The sequence below is a fragment of the Lates calcarifer genome, linkage group LG20 (assembly GCF_001640805.2).
Source record: "Lates calcarifer isolate ASB-BC8 linkage group LG20, TLL_Latcal_v3, whole genome shotgun sequence".
Taxonomy (NCBI): domain Eukaryota; kingdom Metazoa; phylum Chordata; class Actinopteri; family Centropomidae; genus Lates; species Lates calcarifer.
This window is the reverse complement of record NC_066852.1, coordinates 23617238-23633535: the sequence shown is the minus strand read 5'-3', so window position 1 is coordinate 23633535 and position 16298 is coordinate 23617238. Positions and strand designations below refer to the sequence as shown.

General features: G+C 39.8%; 1 protein-coding gene across 2 annotated transcripts in view; it reads right to left on the bottom strand.

The window, feature by feature from the left end:
* Nucleotides 1–11618, bottom strand: part of LOC108900060 (CD166 antigen homolog) — a 53672-nt gene extending 42054 nt beyond the window's left edge. Inside the window, exon 1 of one of the 2 annotated variants that reach the window (XM_018700868.2) lies at nucleotides 10788–11618. In XM_018700868.2, the coding sequence (XP_018556384.1) occupies nucleotides 10788–10845 (58 nt within the window). In that variant the 5' untranslated portion in view covers nucleotides 10846–11618. The remainder of the gene's footprint in view (nucleotides 1–10787) is intronic. The other variant, XM_018700867.2, reaches the window with a different exon arrangement.
* Between the last annotated feature and the right edge of the window lie 4680 nt (nucleotides 11619–16298).

The window sequence follows — 16298 nt, the reverse complement described above, 5'->3', positions numbered from 1 at the left end:
AGCATGCAGTAAAACTATACAACCGGTTTCAGTATGAGCAACCTTTGTGACTTAGTGTGAACTCTGTTGTGCTACTAGGTGGAGAGAGATATACATCCCTCCAAAAGTATCCCTTCAAACAGAAATCTAACTCTGCTATCTTATCAGTGCTAAACAGGTTTGTAAAAAAACTTGTACAGACATTCAGTAATAGAGTTAAAAGATGAGGGAAAAAAAGGTCTGAGTGACTTAATTCAAAAAGCAGAATGTAGCAGCAACAGCTCATGAGTGTTGTCTCTAAGAGAAAGTAGGATAAAATACCTGAGTGCTGGGCATTATCTCTTACTAGTCCCTAGGAGATCACCCTGGAATTTCCTCAATAAGGTCAACAGAGGCAGAGCTTCCAGTCCAAAGCATTCAGTCCAAAGTTAAAATTAAACCTTAATACCCCTGGCCTCAGAAGAGAACATCGGGGTACAGAGGGCCTGGTCTTGCTTTGGCCTTACTTCTACACTGTTGGAGAACAGTCAACTATAACATTACATTAAGACTCAGTCCTACTGTAGACTAGATCTGAAGCCATAAACTGACGTAAACTTTAGAAGTGACAGATTCTGTGGAACAAACATATTCAGAGTTTTCTCCTCATATTATCTGAAAAGCCACAATTATCTCAAACCAGTGCTGAACTATTTTATGTTATTTATAAATTATCAAGTCCTGTAAGAATGTTTCAAATTACTGTAATACACACAAGTTGTGCCTTTAGGCTTTTCCTCAGTTAGCTCACATTCCAACACATAAGCTGGTCACGTATAATGCAAAGACGAGTGAGGGGAGCTGGAAAACGTATTTTTGCAGATGTCTGAAATCTCATGGGCAAGTATTTAGCTTGAGCTAAGTTCTAAAATAACCCTAGGTGAAAAGCAACCTGCCTGTGCAATGGTCTCCACGGTCTGTGTTGCTATGTTTCTAATACATACTCTCACAGGCATCACACTTCTGTATCTTTGTGTATCAGAGTGTATCTCATGTGGACTTTTTAGGAAGAAACTGTAGAAACAGACAGAAACTGCAGACGATGCCATCTGTACACTCAGTTGGGAAAGTGTCACACTGCTGCCCCTTTCTCTGAACTGATACTTTGGGCATTAGCATTTCAGTCAGGTAACCGGGTGTAATGCCATTTACTGGCATCACACATAACTGACCATCTCTGGCTACGGACTAAAAAAATACAGCCTAAAAGATATCTCTGACAAGGAGTAAGTAAGGACTTTAATACACAAGTCTATCACAAGGGAAAAAAAACTTTGCAGTGGAACAGCACTAGTATGAGACCTGTGGCCCTCATCTGGCAGTTTGCTACCTGCATTCATTGCAGTCCTTGCCAGGAAAATCACTACTAAAAACATCTCCTGAAGCCTCTTTCTGCCAGATGATCAAGTGTTTCCTCTTAAAAAGTAGTCATCAGTTTGAAATGTGCAGTTATAACAATCAATATGTGCTTTTGAAATGTCAGCCAGTAACAATTAAATTTACTGATAAAAGGTCAAGCCTGTCTCAAATGTGAACACATGAACAATTAATATATATTGATACAACTGTTCCTTTTACAGGACATTGTTAAGTACATGGGGATCCTTGTCTCTAATCATGTGAAGTGCAAAAGCTGCTGTCAAGTTTACTCTGAGGTGTTTGAAGCCCCTTTTACACAGAGGTTTCACAATATTGGCGTAAAGAAATTGCTGGAATCTGCCACCTTTGAGTCGTTTACACAGAACCATATGAAGGCGGCTTAATGCCGCCCCAGTGTATGGTTTTATACGGCATGCTGGCATCACGGCATCAGAGCCATAAGCCTGCCTCAGCAGCCTCGTTGTCAGTCAGCATCTATTTCACTATTCCAGCTCCCCCTTTTATATAGATGTCAATCTGTGTCTGTGACTACCTCCTGTGCCAGCTTCAAAGTGGGGATATACAGACCCCCCCATTCCGCCTCTGTGCCTTTTGTACAGAACAGTGAGGTGGAATAACGGCACAATACTCCCGCCCTGAATAGGCTGTGTACAAGAGATTTGAGTTGATCCTTGGTAAGTATGTGAGGAACAGCAGCAGGGTGATAGTTAAAGAGAGACCATCACACACCTGGAGTATTGCTACATGTCGGACAATATTTGCTTTCCCTGAAGTGTCTTCCAGCAAAACACTGAACAAGCTCCAGGGCTGTTAGTCTATAGCTAATCCTGAAGACAAATACAACCCCCCACCCCCCTTATGTTATTAAGCGTTACATTTATTTATTTTGAAAAAGGTCAAGCATTTCACCGGTTTGCAGTGTACTCCTAAGACTGTGGTTTTGGTACACAACAGAACAAACCTCACTGTGGCTTTCTGTATTTGACTTGGGTATCATTAAAAGCCAGACCAGAAAACTTGAGGGTTCTAAAGGGTTCAATATGAGAACAATATGTTAAGAGCTTTACAGATCAATAAAAGGATCTTAAAATAAATTCTGACAGGTAATCAGGTTGTTGGTTTTAATTGGGTAATAACTCCCAAGCAACTAATCATCAACCAGGACAAATGATAGTGTATTTTAATTCTGAAGTGGACTGAAAATTTGAATTTTCACATCTGCTAGACTTCAGAAGAACAGGGTTAATTAAACAGTCAGTAGTTGAGAGGAGGGTTTTGGGGTTGTTCTGGTTGTTGGTTATCAATTTCATATAACTGCATATTTCAAATTCATGAAATCCACTAATCTTTTAACATGATGGCTGCTGTACACAGCCAGTGTGACAGGTTAATATCTCGGTGCATGTAAGGAGAAAGGGAGGGTAACACAGAGGAGAAAGACTAGAGGAAGTGGTAGAAATGGTTGGATTACTTTAGAAATTAAAGTTAGCAATTCAATGTGATGGAGGAAAGCAACTTTCAACAACTTCTGCAGTTTATATGTAAGACTTTATCTAGCTGGGTGAATTCAAAACAAACCCAGTGATACTGCAAATGATGCAAAATAAGCAGGAGTAACAGGGACTAGGAAACAGAAAAAGAACACCAGCCAGCAAAGAAGATTCACTGAGACAAGTCCATGGCAGTGAACTCATCTTTAAGATGAGGATAATGCCAGTGTATACTGTGAGTCTTAACAAAATGCTGAACTGATTTTTGATGGTGCTGCATAGGGAAACCATTTCCAATTCACTCAGCCTCATTTTTCATAAAGTTTAGCAATGAGGTGGGCAAATTTTGTTGTCTGAAAATCAATTGTACTATGAAAGTCTTAGCATCTTAAGACCTGTAGTTTCCACTTTGTGGAGGGTGTTCCACTTTGAAGTGCTTGTTATTGCAAAGACTGTTTACTGAAGTGGTAAATAAAATTTCATGAGCACTAAATTTCAGATTTATTAATCCAATATGGGTGATGGCTGATGGTTAAAACATTAATATTAATGACATTCAGCCTAAGCTATGCTGGTGACAGAGCCCAGACTGCTGTCATATTCTGCCAAAACTATTGATGAATTAAATGCTACAGCTATAAAATCACTACATAAACAAAGCTTAGTGTTCTGCACCACAGTAGTGGCACAATTCAAAGTGGAAATGCAGTGATAATCCCCCTAAGATGTATTCATCTGAAACTCCTGCAGATTGTGTGAACATGAGGATGAAATCAGGCAGCATTCCTGTTTCACAGTATTGAAACCTGAGAGCTCAGCAGCATCATGTGAAGAATCATGTAGTACCACCAGCTGCTTCACAAGCACAGAGGTGGCTGTGAGCTCTAAAACCGAAAGCCTGGGCTTCATGCTGCATAAGGTTTAGGATTACCAACAGAAAGTGTGTTGGAGGGATAACAGCAAAATACACTCACTGTATCTTAAAAGGAGGAGGGAATTGTATAGACATAAATCTTGTCTACTGCAAAAGGCCTCATGAATTCAACTGTAAATTTACTTTTATGTTCAAGTTATAAATATTTCAAAAAATAAAACAGGCAGTTTTTGCTGGGAGAGATTATGAATCTAGGCTTTCCTCCAATTGTTGCCCAAGGTCAGGACTTTGAGTTCCTCTTTCTCTTTCTTAACTCCATGGCACATCAAATGGTAGTAGTTTTATTCGTCTAAATGTTTTATTCCCATGTTATTCCAAACTGCTGTGTGCAGCCATTCTGAAAGTGTTTTTGTGACAGTATCCATCTTTGGAATTGAAGGACACATTCACCAGGACTCTTCTCTCATTGGATGTTAGATACCCATGCATCAAGGTTCTTTTATCATTTGTGCCTTGGACAACCTCCAGTGAGTGACTCACCCCTGTAAGAGCCTTACTGTTTTACTATTAACAGTTTAGTAGTTTTCCTGTCATTATGTTGGAATGCTCTTTTAAGGATGCCGCTGGTGGCATCACAGTGGCGTAACTGGCAGAGGAGCAACACACTTAGAACTTTGTTTTACTTTTTGAGTAAAGTTTTGGAAAACTGAGTTACTGCCTCAGTTGTATCGTAAACTGTAATTCAAACATTAGTCAGTCTATTGAGTCCAAGGCACCATGGCTGTTAATTGACAACATTCAAGAATAACAGCGCCATTATTTTGATGCACAATACAAAGAATCCAAAAGCTGAAATACTGGAAATATAGTAGATGGCAGAAACTTCAGCTCAAAGTGCTTTAACACAAACATGGTGATCTAGAACTGTGGTTCTTTCATCAAGTATTAGGAACCTTCAGGGGAAAACACAAGATGAATGCTTGCTTTGTGAAGCCACTGAGACACACCAATTAAAAGTAGCAAACAATGTCAACATGACCCACTTTCCTGTCTCTTCTGGTGCCCATGTTGTCAGCCACCACACTCAGCAAGGCAGAAATCACAACACACACTCCACATCCCTCTTCCTGAAGTATTAGTCAACATAGTGCTGTGCCCTTTGTCCCCCAGGTATGTTGGCATCCCACCATCATACTGATGATTCTTTGTCAAATCCAGCTGCTTTGATCAGGACTAGTCTGCACACTGACATTTGTACGGGAATGAAATATTATAAAATAAATTAATAAATAAACATTTAATTATCTTGAAAATATTGGCCATCCTGTTGTCTTTTTTTGTCTTAAAATACCACAGTTGTTAAGATTCAGGCTGATATGTTTTCATTTTTACCTCAATAGAGCCTAGCTGACCTGGACCTCTTAGGAATGCAGGTCAAACAACAAGTCAAACGCTTGCATCTCAAATATCAAGTCTAGCCATGTTCATAAACATGCAAACCTGTGTGTTTAGCTTCCAGAAAACCTGGTACAGTCTGCTTGGCAATTAATAGGAATCTCTGAAGGTTTAACTGTGTCCATCTGGTAGCAAAGCAAGGAGCACCTTGCAAATTCATTTATCCCATCTTTAAAGTTCATTTTATAGACCCTCTCAGAGACCCTCTCTGTGGTCTTTCTGAGCACAGAACACTTATTCCAAATTAAACTCATTCAGGACCCTGACCACTCTCTCTCTCTCTCTCTCTCTCTCTCTCTCTCTCTCAATTCAATTCAATTCAGTTTGGCTTTATTGGCATGGCGTTTTACAAAAAACAAAAACAAAACAAAAAAAACAAGAAAATAAAATAAAATATATACATATACATGTGTATGTATATACATACGCACATACAGAATCCCTACATTAAACTAAGTCTCTTTTTATGACATGCTGTGACAGACTCTCCTGCCACTTCTATCACAGAGCTTTCTTCTCCTAGAAGGATTCGAATCTGTTGATCTTTTGGGATGGAAGCAAAGTTTGGGATTTTTTTGTCTAAATTTGGTGAATTCATTTTCCTTACTTTCTTTATATTTTGGGCAACTTGTGAGAAAATGAATTTCTGTTTCAATTTCACCTGTTTTACAATGCGTACAAATTCTGTTTGATCTTTCAAGCCATTGTCTTTTTTGGCGTCCCTCTCTCTCACTCTCTGTCTCACAAAACCAGCAAAAATATAAATATGTGAAAATATGACAGTCTTGAAGCTAAAGCTTTGTTTTAAGTTGTGTATGACGTGTGCATCAAGGGTGGTGGCTTAATTAAATTGTGATTTTTCCGCACACAGCTACGGAACTGACAAACACGTCATCTAACTTCCCGCTTTGATTCAGTCATGCTTCCTTTATGTGACAATCGATGTGTGGGTGTGACTGTGGGTTTACCCATGACCTCATTTAGTTTCACTTTTGACAGCACTCCTTCTTATTTCAGCTAGTGTTGCTGCTTGTTCCTGGACATTCCAGTGTGTGAGGTGCTTTTTTTCGTTGGGGGACTTGTTGAAAACTGCAGTGGGGAAAATCCACTGTACTGACCAACATACAAGCTGGTCTGATATGTGGCTCCAGAATTAGATATGCTTCTCACCTTGACAAAAAAGACCGTGAGGGCTAATCTCCCAATAAATCATATATATTTAAGATGGTCTGTGTCGGAGTTTCCCTTTGCTCTGCGCAGCAAGTTAACAGATTATCTTTGTTATAGGCGAAATGTGCTATATCCTGTGCAAACATTATTATTACTGCCTAAACACAAAGACTGGTCACAGAACACCATAGTAAATTCATAAACTGTTGTGATAGGATGTCTCATGACCCTGTGACATAAAGCATCACAGCCTGAAAGGGCTGAGAAACATGATGGCTCTGTGTAGTTACTCTGTGTAGATACCTGATGTCTTATTGTAGTATGCATCTTCTGGATACTAAACTCTCTGACTGCTAATGGAGGATGTGAAGATGGAAAGAAAACAACATTATGTAACATTTTACCTTAGAATAACAGCTTCAAAATCATTGTGATGGTACCTGACTTAGTGATAAGGAGAATGGTGCCTCTTTTATTCCCACTCTGTACCCAGAATACCTGTTCCTGCACTATGTAACTAGGTTCTCCTGCAAAACTATGCATCTTTGCCTAGTTATAAGAAGCCAGCATGGTAATTCTTTCTATAATTTATCAGCACCATTAATGAATTACATAGCTCATTGGTGCAGCTGCATGCTAGTTTGTTATCTCTTTTATATCTAACCTAGTTCATAATCAGTATAACTAAATTCCAGACATTGTGTGTGTGTGTGTGTGTATCATGATTATCAACAGACTATTGTGTTCTCCACTGTGTAATAATGATGTGGACTGTAACATTGGTGGAGGCAACCAGTCAGTGTAAAACTAGTCCAAGCATCTACATTTTAGCCCACAGCTACTGTGGGTTCAAATGTTTTCAGTCAATCAGATTAGCTAAATGTTGACTTGACATGAGTGGACAGCATGATTGCTGGTTTGTACTAAGATAATGATTCTGTGTTAACTGCCTGAGCAATTGACACAACGGGCTTTGTTTCATGTACATGAGCGGATACACTACTTCAGGTAGCCTTAACCGCCTGGGTCCGACACCCAACAGAATCTGCCAGGATCCCCTAATCACTACAGAGGCCACTGCTGCCACTGCTCAGTAAAAGTTAAAGTAACTGTAAAAAGTAACTTGTGATAATCCTACAACATGCTCTCTAATGCAAATTAGATGTACTACCCCTTCTGCAGACTTAGTACCGTGGCCACATTTTACCATCAACATTTATTTTCAAAATTTCTGGTGATATCATCGTGACATCTCAAGCTCTCTCTGTTTTTAAGATGTCATTGCTGCTGAAGGATAAAACCTTAAAAACTCACAGTTTTAAAATGATTAAACCACTAGCTCGTTGGAGTTTGACTTTCTATAGAGGAACCTTGTAAACCTTTGACCCACTTCACATAACAAGTGGAAATTATTTGACATGTCTGAACAGTGGAAGGGGTTACATGGAAGCTTTCTGAATAATAAATTAAACTACAGCCATCTGACACAACGATTTAGGTGGAGCTTCAAACAGAAAGTGACCTTTGAGAAATCAGCTATTGGTCTCATATATCCACCCACCATCCCTCCCTGCCATAGACCCCCACTAAGGTATTTTTCCCTCCAGAAAAGACAAGCCTTTGTACATGTCAGGGCAGATGGAGACTCCATGTCCCCCTTAGCAAAAGCAACTTAAAGAGCAACTGCATACCACATTCCATGTCTGGTTATGCCGGTTATCAGGGGACGAGGATACACCTAATGTGTGTATTATCCACAACCTAAAGCAATTGGCACTTAGGGCCATTTCATATCACATATATGGAACATACTTAGAGCGTGGCTGTAATTAAAATCTGTGCTCAATAAGAATCAAAGCTTGACACCAAAGGACTTCTATGCTATTGCAATAATGTTGCACGAACCACCATAATACTACAAATCCCACAATGCACTGCCTGTGTGTCAGCATGTCAATCACGGGCCAGAAAAGCGTGCCCCACTTGTTCATCAGCAGTCTTATGTTATTACACACTGCTTGTGTCAACTTTCAACTATCCTTCTCCCCAAAAAATGGCTAAATGAAAAGTGGACTTTGAAAACAGGGGTTTTCAAGACAGGTGGGAGGCACAGTATATGTTCGCGGATGTAAAGGGCAAAGCTGTGTGTCTTCTGTACGGAGACAGTGTATGACACTATGACACAAAGCACCACGACAAGCATCTGGACACAACACAAAGGCTACAGAAGGGAGAAGAGTTAAGAAGAAGTCTGGTTTCACAGCAGGCTATGTTCACTGTAGAAAATGTTTTCGGGAAAAACTGCAGATAAAGCCATAAGGATTAATGAAACTGGTTTTATTTCTTTTATTTTGATTTCTTTATTATTTTTATTTCATTTATTTCATAATTAATGTTGTTTTATAGGCAATAATCTATAGGCCTTCTTAGTTCCAGGTTCAATATGTGCAAAAAGGTTGTTTCAATAAGTTTTCAATAAACGTTGAACTCGTCCGGCCCCTGTAGCAATTTTTTTAATTTCGGCCCACTATGTATTTGAGTTTGACACCCCTGATCTAGGACAACTGAAAATAACTTCATCTGTGATGAATTTGAATTTGCACAAATTGACTTTTGGCCTGTGATACCAGTAACACAAGAAAGAGGGAAAACTCCAAAACAAATCTAGCTTGCAACAGAAAGCCAAAGCCCTGCCTCCCCTCGACTTAGTTTCTGGCCACTAGCTTACAGTTATACCTGTGTTTGTCAATAATCTTTCTGAAAGGCAAAAACATGCCCAGTTTTAGTTAAAAATGTGCCTCTAAGTATAATCTTAGCACCTTGCAGTTTTAATCAAGGTGAAGCACAGGAAACTGCAATGTTATTTCAGAACACAAGAATATGAAAGAAAAATGCAGTCTGGCTAAGATTAGTGGAAATAAAGGGACTCACAGACTTCAGATCTCTGTTAAGGAATACTGATTGTCCTAGTGGGTGCTCAGACCAAAAACAATGCAATGGTCGGATATGACAGGATTTAATTCAAGAACAGTAGTACAGTGACAGTTAAATTTCACAGTCACAAGGTAAACAGTAAACATTATGCTGTTATTCTAATCAGGAATGTGTGCTTGCACATGTTTGATTGGTCCTTTCATTGCTTTGCCAAATGACATTAGGCTGCATTTTGTTGAAAAGCGGATCCCTGGTCAATTCTCCAGAGAACCCTGTGTTCATCCCCACTGTGTCAACAGAGGGGCATGTGAATGAGGGGGCTGCATTTTTGTGTCAAAGGTAGTTAGGTATTTGAGCCTCCTTCCCATCTTAATGGGCAAACCTACATGAACATGTCAGTACAGGTATAACAGCCCCATGGCCAGTGCTTTAATATACACTCTTAGGTGTGTTCAAAAGCATTTTACGGCAAGCTCTGAAACTCTCGTTACCTATAAGGAATACTCGGACTATACTATAAGGAATCACTCATCCAGAGACAAACCAGATAGCAGTAAGTGATGGAGATGGAACCCCTGGCTGTGTCACATATCAACCTCCAATCACATCCCTTCCACCTAAGCTTCCATCAAACTTACACTCAGCCATCAGTTAGACAGTCTGCCTGTCCTCCATTCACTCTGACAAAGAGCAGTTGTATGAACAGTAAGAGGTGGCCAATGACACTGGGAGAAAAAAAGAACATTTATTTTGACTTATCCTGTTTAAGTGACACAAGACAATGTCAGTGTGGTGCCAGTGCTGGTGATAGCCTGGTAAGTGAACTCTTTCAAAGCCCAGCCCTCGTCAGCCTTATCAGCCTGAGAAATTATACACTAAAACACTGATTCCCAAAGTACTGCTTCACAACCCTAAGTAACCTGATAGCAATGACCACATTTTCACTTCAAGGGTATGAGAAGAGGAGGGGCAGGGAGTCGGCTTTGTAAACAGTAATTGGCCAGAAAGCAAGCGGAAGGTAAACCCACCTGCATTCAACATTTGAAGCTAACGTAGCTCTTCATGAATTCATGGCTATAGATTTCTGGTTTATTCACTTACACCACTCAACAACTTTTCTTTTTTATTCGGGGGAAAGCCATCGAAACTAATGATGGATTTTCCACAGTTTAAGGTACAATTTATTCAGTCCCCGTGTACCAAACGTAAAAAGACTTGAATTTGCCCATAGCCTCAGTAGATCAGCGTTACACACTCAAAACAAGAGTTTTTAGTTATTCAGTTGTCAGGTGCTTTAGCCTGTAGGCATGTATACTGAAGCAAACCCACATACATGTTACTAGTAAAAACACAAACAAGAAATGTATGAAATGGCTACGGTGTCGACCGCCTTTGTAAAAACCACACAAGTAGAACGCATCGTCTGTACAGAGAGGTACTCCTATTACATCATTAACAAAGCTTACCTTGGGAAAGCGTCCCGGCTATCACGAAAGCCAGCAGCTGGAAAGAAGTAGAAGCCATCCTTATAAAGTAGCTTTCAGTGGTTGTGGATATCTCTGGTGAGCTTCAAGAAATGAGGAGTTTAAGTCGGTCTGAGCTGTACAAGTAGGCTGTAGCCCGCGAATATGTCACTCTTGTTTGGGAGAGCTATGGAAAGTCCGAAAAATACCCACGTAGCTTACGTCTCTCTGTGAGTGCACAGGTGACACAGAGCAGAGCGCGATGATAGCAAGGGGAGGACGTTCGGGGCTTTTGCTTGCTGTCGGAAATATGGACCCTCCCATATCTACTCGTGACGGTCAGCAAACTGAGGGAAAAGCTACATTTCAAAGTGGAACTACATCTTTCTTCCGTTTCAGAATAGCCTCATGTGTGGAACAGTCTGATATTACGGTGCGGAAGAGTAGAGCTTTGAGGCATTCACGGAATAATAAAAAACATGTAAAGTTCAGTATGACAACTTTTGTGGACAGTAAGTAAGAGTCTCAATATTAACTAATGACTTGACAAAGTAAACTGGCTTAAGTAATAGCTACGTTACGTATGCTATGGACAAGCTGAGTCAAATCAACTTAAGCGTATTTATTATTAATAAAGTCCATTTCCAAAACAGATGGCTTGTGGTTTTGTACGATCTCTGTGCCGTGATTGACGCGGAAATGCAATGCTTGGTGTATTCAATGAAACATCCAATAGGGTACAGATATTGTGTATTTTATCTCTTCAGTTGCTCTGTAACTCTACAGACTTCCGAGCAGTACGTATTACCGGTATGACGCGCTTTTTTTTATACCTAAAACACCTGAACACAGACTTTGTGCTTAAGGCTTGGGAAAATCCACAAAAAAGTTTAAAGCCGAAGGCACCATTTTTGCAAAGTCATACCTCTTTTTTCGTTCCACCTTAAATGTTAGTTCTCTAGGCATGGGAGTGGCGTCGTCTCATATGACCAAGTAGGGCTACATCACAACCGCGTGGCCAGTTCGCATGGCGCAGGCAATTTTCTTTGCCTTCTGAAATTATTATAGACTTCCAATGTAAACCAGCCACATCTGATACCGGAGGAATGTCAACTTTGCCAAAAAATAAATAAATAAATAAAATAAAATAAAATAAAAAAAATACCGTAAATTCACGGGAAATAACAATCTCATAAAAATACAGTTCACAGCTGTAATTTTTTTTGTAATTTTACCTGAGATTTTGCATACACACACACACACATATGTATGTATGTATATATATATATATATATATATATATATATATATATATATATATATATATATATATATATATATATATAGCTTTTTAATGTTTAATGAATCACGTTTACAAGTGTTAAAACAATGAAATGACCTATAAATCTTGTCAAACACTTATAATACAAATAATAAGGCTTAAAATTGCCTTTGTTGTTATTAGCATATCAAAAAAAAAACTGTTGAAAAACATTTGGTTTAGATTGCTATCTTCAGATAATTTTAGCTCATATCAAATATAAATTAAATTAAATTAAGTTTTTACATGTGATTTTATATAGATCTCTTCTATATTAACAGACCTTTAAAGTATGCCCACCAAAAAAATGAATGGGTTTATCTTTTAAAAAACATTCCAAGACTAAACTAAAACATCCTCCACCTCCCGATCCTTGCAATAAACCCACCTACAAATGTTGCCTCCAGACACAGCCATCCCATATGCAGCAACTTCTGTATTATCTGTATATGCTTTTTTTAATGTGTGGTGGATGTTCTTCCTTCGCCGATTAAAAAAAAAAATTAAACAAAGATTGCTGATTATAATGAAAACAAAATGATGTTTATTTTAGATTATGTCACATATAAAAGGAGTTTTACATGTAACTTTAAGATAAGATAAGATAATCCTTTATTAGTCCCACAATGGGGAAATTTACATTACATTTTACATTACATTCATGTCTTGCATATTTTATAAATCTTTAATGTAAAAAAGTATGCTCACCTGTAAAATTAATGGATTTACTCATTAAAAAAAATCCAAACATGGTTATTAAAACAATAATTATTACTATAATTATAACAATAGATAGTAAATTTTGGATAATATCAAGTATACATACAATGTTTACAGGTAATATCGCATTAACTTGTGTATTTACTGGATATCCGTGTTTTAAAAAACGGATCTACACTTTAACATTAAAATATTACCTTTTGCATCAATCTTGCTTAAAAAACTTGAAATAGTATACAATTTATTGCAACTTCACTAAGTAAGGCAAGGCCCCCTGGTGCCACAGGCCTCCAACTATTGGTCGCTTGTGGACAAACCAAATATGTTTCAATCAAGGTACAGTTTACATCAGGTGCAGCCAGGGTTCACAGTGAACTACACAGAAATTGTTGTCCATGAAGTGGTTCATTCTGATAATACTTCACATACACTCAAACTCAAGAATACACTGGGCAACAAAATTCAATGAGTCACACTGTTCCTTGCAACATCTTCAGTAAAAAAAATAAACATTAAACATACATTCTCTCATGCATTACACTCCAACACTCGGTCACACCCAATTAAAAAAATATAATATACCCACATACTTAAGAATAAAAAACATGGGCCACCACATTGCCAGGAGAGTGAAAAGAGGTGAAATATGAAGGATGATCTATAAGGGCTTTACTTCTTCTACAATAACAAACTGATCTAAACTGACAAACAACTTCTTTTGGGAAATTAATACTATAGTGTTGGTGCACAGATGTAAAACATGAGCTATCAGGAAGAGGAGATCAAATAACTTAGGTCAACTTAGAAGAGAAAACCACAGGAGATAACTGATCTCAATTCTTAGAATAAAAACGTGCTACACGTCATGATGTCAGTGAAGTTTTGAACCACTCAGGATAAAGTGCTGTCATCACAGAGGTGACTCCAAGTTGTTGCCGCCGGAGAAAAGCAACTGCAGAAAACTGAGCAGAAAACTACAGGTGCCTTACTCCCACAAGTCATGTGACATGGTGATGCTGCGCATTTCAGCCAATTTTTTTCCAGTGGCCACTCATAGTACTGCAATGAAAAATCCCCCTGGGCCCAAAAAGCCATAGGCCGCCATTGTAAAAGAGACACTTGTAAAACTGCTGACAGGACACCTCCAGCTATAAGCATAAACAATGATCACTCTTTTAATTTACATTTTACATTTTTAAACCATTGCTAGCTTACAGTGGCTGTTCTGTGATGTGTAAAATTAAAGGTAAAACTGAATAAATGATTCAAAGTCAAGCCTTCATTTTCATTTTTTTCATTTTCTTCATTGACATCATTCATTCTTCAAAAATTATTTGTGAAATAGTAGTAATAACTTTATCAGCCATGTCGTAGCTGTATACAGTCTCACACTCTTATATGAGATATTAAAAAATGCCCAAAACAAATTATTTTGATGTTGCCGTTGTCATATGCACAAAAACATCCATTTAAAGCCAGGCTAGTCCCGTTTAGGTTTTCTTATACATCCATGAAATCTGCTAGCATAACACTAATGAACGAGCTTCACCAGGGCCAGGACTCATTTGCTTGTTCTTGTAACCCAAAGGCATGATGGGAGTAACACTACTGCGTGTATTCAGTGGGCCCCATAATGTGGAACTAAACTCAGAAGCCAGAAACTTTTCATGGCAGCATTAGTAGCAAGCAGAGCACATATCCTGACACTGTGCACACCAGCAGCAGGAGTCTTCAATCATGGACTTAAAGGCAGTGCTCAAACACACTGGATAAGGTCTACTCTAACATCAAGCTGGGTTAAAGAGCTAGACCACTACCACACCTGGGCCAGTCTGACCACATGCTCCTGCTTTTAATCTCTGCGTATACCCCCCTCAGGAAAACTGTTCTTACCATCACTACGGCTGTTAAAACTTGGCCTGATGGTGCCTCTCAGCAGCTGCAAGATTGCTTCAGCACGACTAACTGGGATGTTTTTGAACATCCAGACCTGGAGGTGTTCACAGACAGTGTCCTGTGTTACATTAATAACTGCATAGACACTGTCACAGTGGACAAATGCATCCGGGTCTACCCCAACCAGAAGCACTGGATGACCTGGGAGGTCCAGCGGCTGTTGAAGGAGAGGAACATTGCTTTCAAGACACACTCTACAGCACAGCCAAAGCTAACCTAAAGAGAGGCATCAGAGAGGCCAAGTAGGACTGCAGGAGGAGGATCGAGGACCACCTGGACAGCAACAATAGAATCCAGCATCTCACCAAATATAGGACCAACCTCAGAGCTGCTGAAGGTGATGGCTCCTCTTTGTCCGCTTCGAGGTGGAGCCACCAGAGGCAGCCACACCCCACCTTACGATCCACAGCAGCTTCACCCTCACTGTAGAGGAGCATGAGGTGAGGAGCACGCTGTGGGCTGTCAACCCGAGGACGGCTGCTGGACCTGACGGTATCTCTGGACACACGCTGAGGGACTGCGCAGACTAGCTGGCTGGAGTCTTTACCAGGATTTTCAACCAGTCACTGTCCCAGTCCACTGTGCTTCCCTGCTTGAAGTCTTCCACCATACCCAGATAGCAAAATTCTTCTGGTCCATATCTGGCCCACACCTGACATGTTCAACCCACATACTGTATGGAATGATGGCACTTGGCCGCTCCACTCCTGTTTGCCAGAAGTGGGCCATAACCAAACCATAGCAATTCCAGATGTCAACCATAAACTGACCAGCACTCACCCAAATGTGGGCTACTGTACATTTTTATTCTGGCCAACACTTTTCATCTGGCCCACATACCACATGGAATGATGGCACTAGGGTGGTTCTCACTTATTTGCCATAACTCGGCCACTCGGCCAGAACTGGGCCACAACCAAACCAACACACTGCCAGATGTCAGCCAAGAAGAGACCCAATAAACCAGCACTCACCCAAATGTGGGCCATTGTGCATTTTTATTCTGGCCCACCTACCACATAACTTGGGTGGTCCACACTTGTTTCCCAGATATCGAAAATAGTGGTATCAGCGGAAAGTGCAAATTACGATGAATCTAGAAATATGTGTATCATATCTGTGTGCTCATTGGACTGTGTTATGACTGATTTATGACACAAATTAAAGCTAACAGGGGGTAATTAGCTTACCTTAGTCGCCGCTGCACGCACTTGTCACCTTGAATAGTATCCTTGTCTCGTGTTACTCTCTATACGCCTCCATTTTAAGTCTCCCGCCCTCTTCTTATAGTCAGTGCTAATGTAGGCTAACTTTTCCCAGTACAAATAATCCTCATTAAACCCGCCCAATTAAAGAAAAACGTAGCCCAATCGGAAAACGTGTCTTATTTTGAAGGTACGAACAGGAAGCATTATCTTCCCTATGCCAGTGCTATGAAAGTGGTCCTCGCGGGGAGGGGGTCGGGTGTGTGGGGGATGCTGCTGCAGACTGCGCATGCGTTAAACTAACAGGCCTGC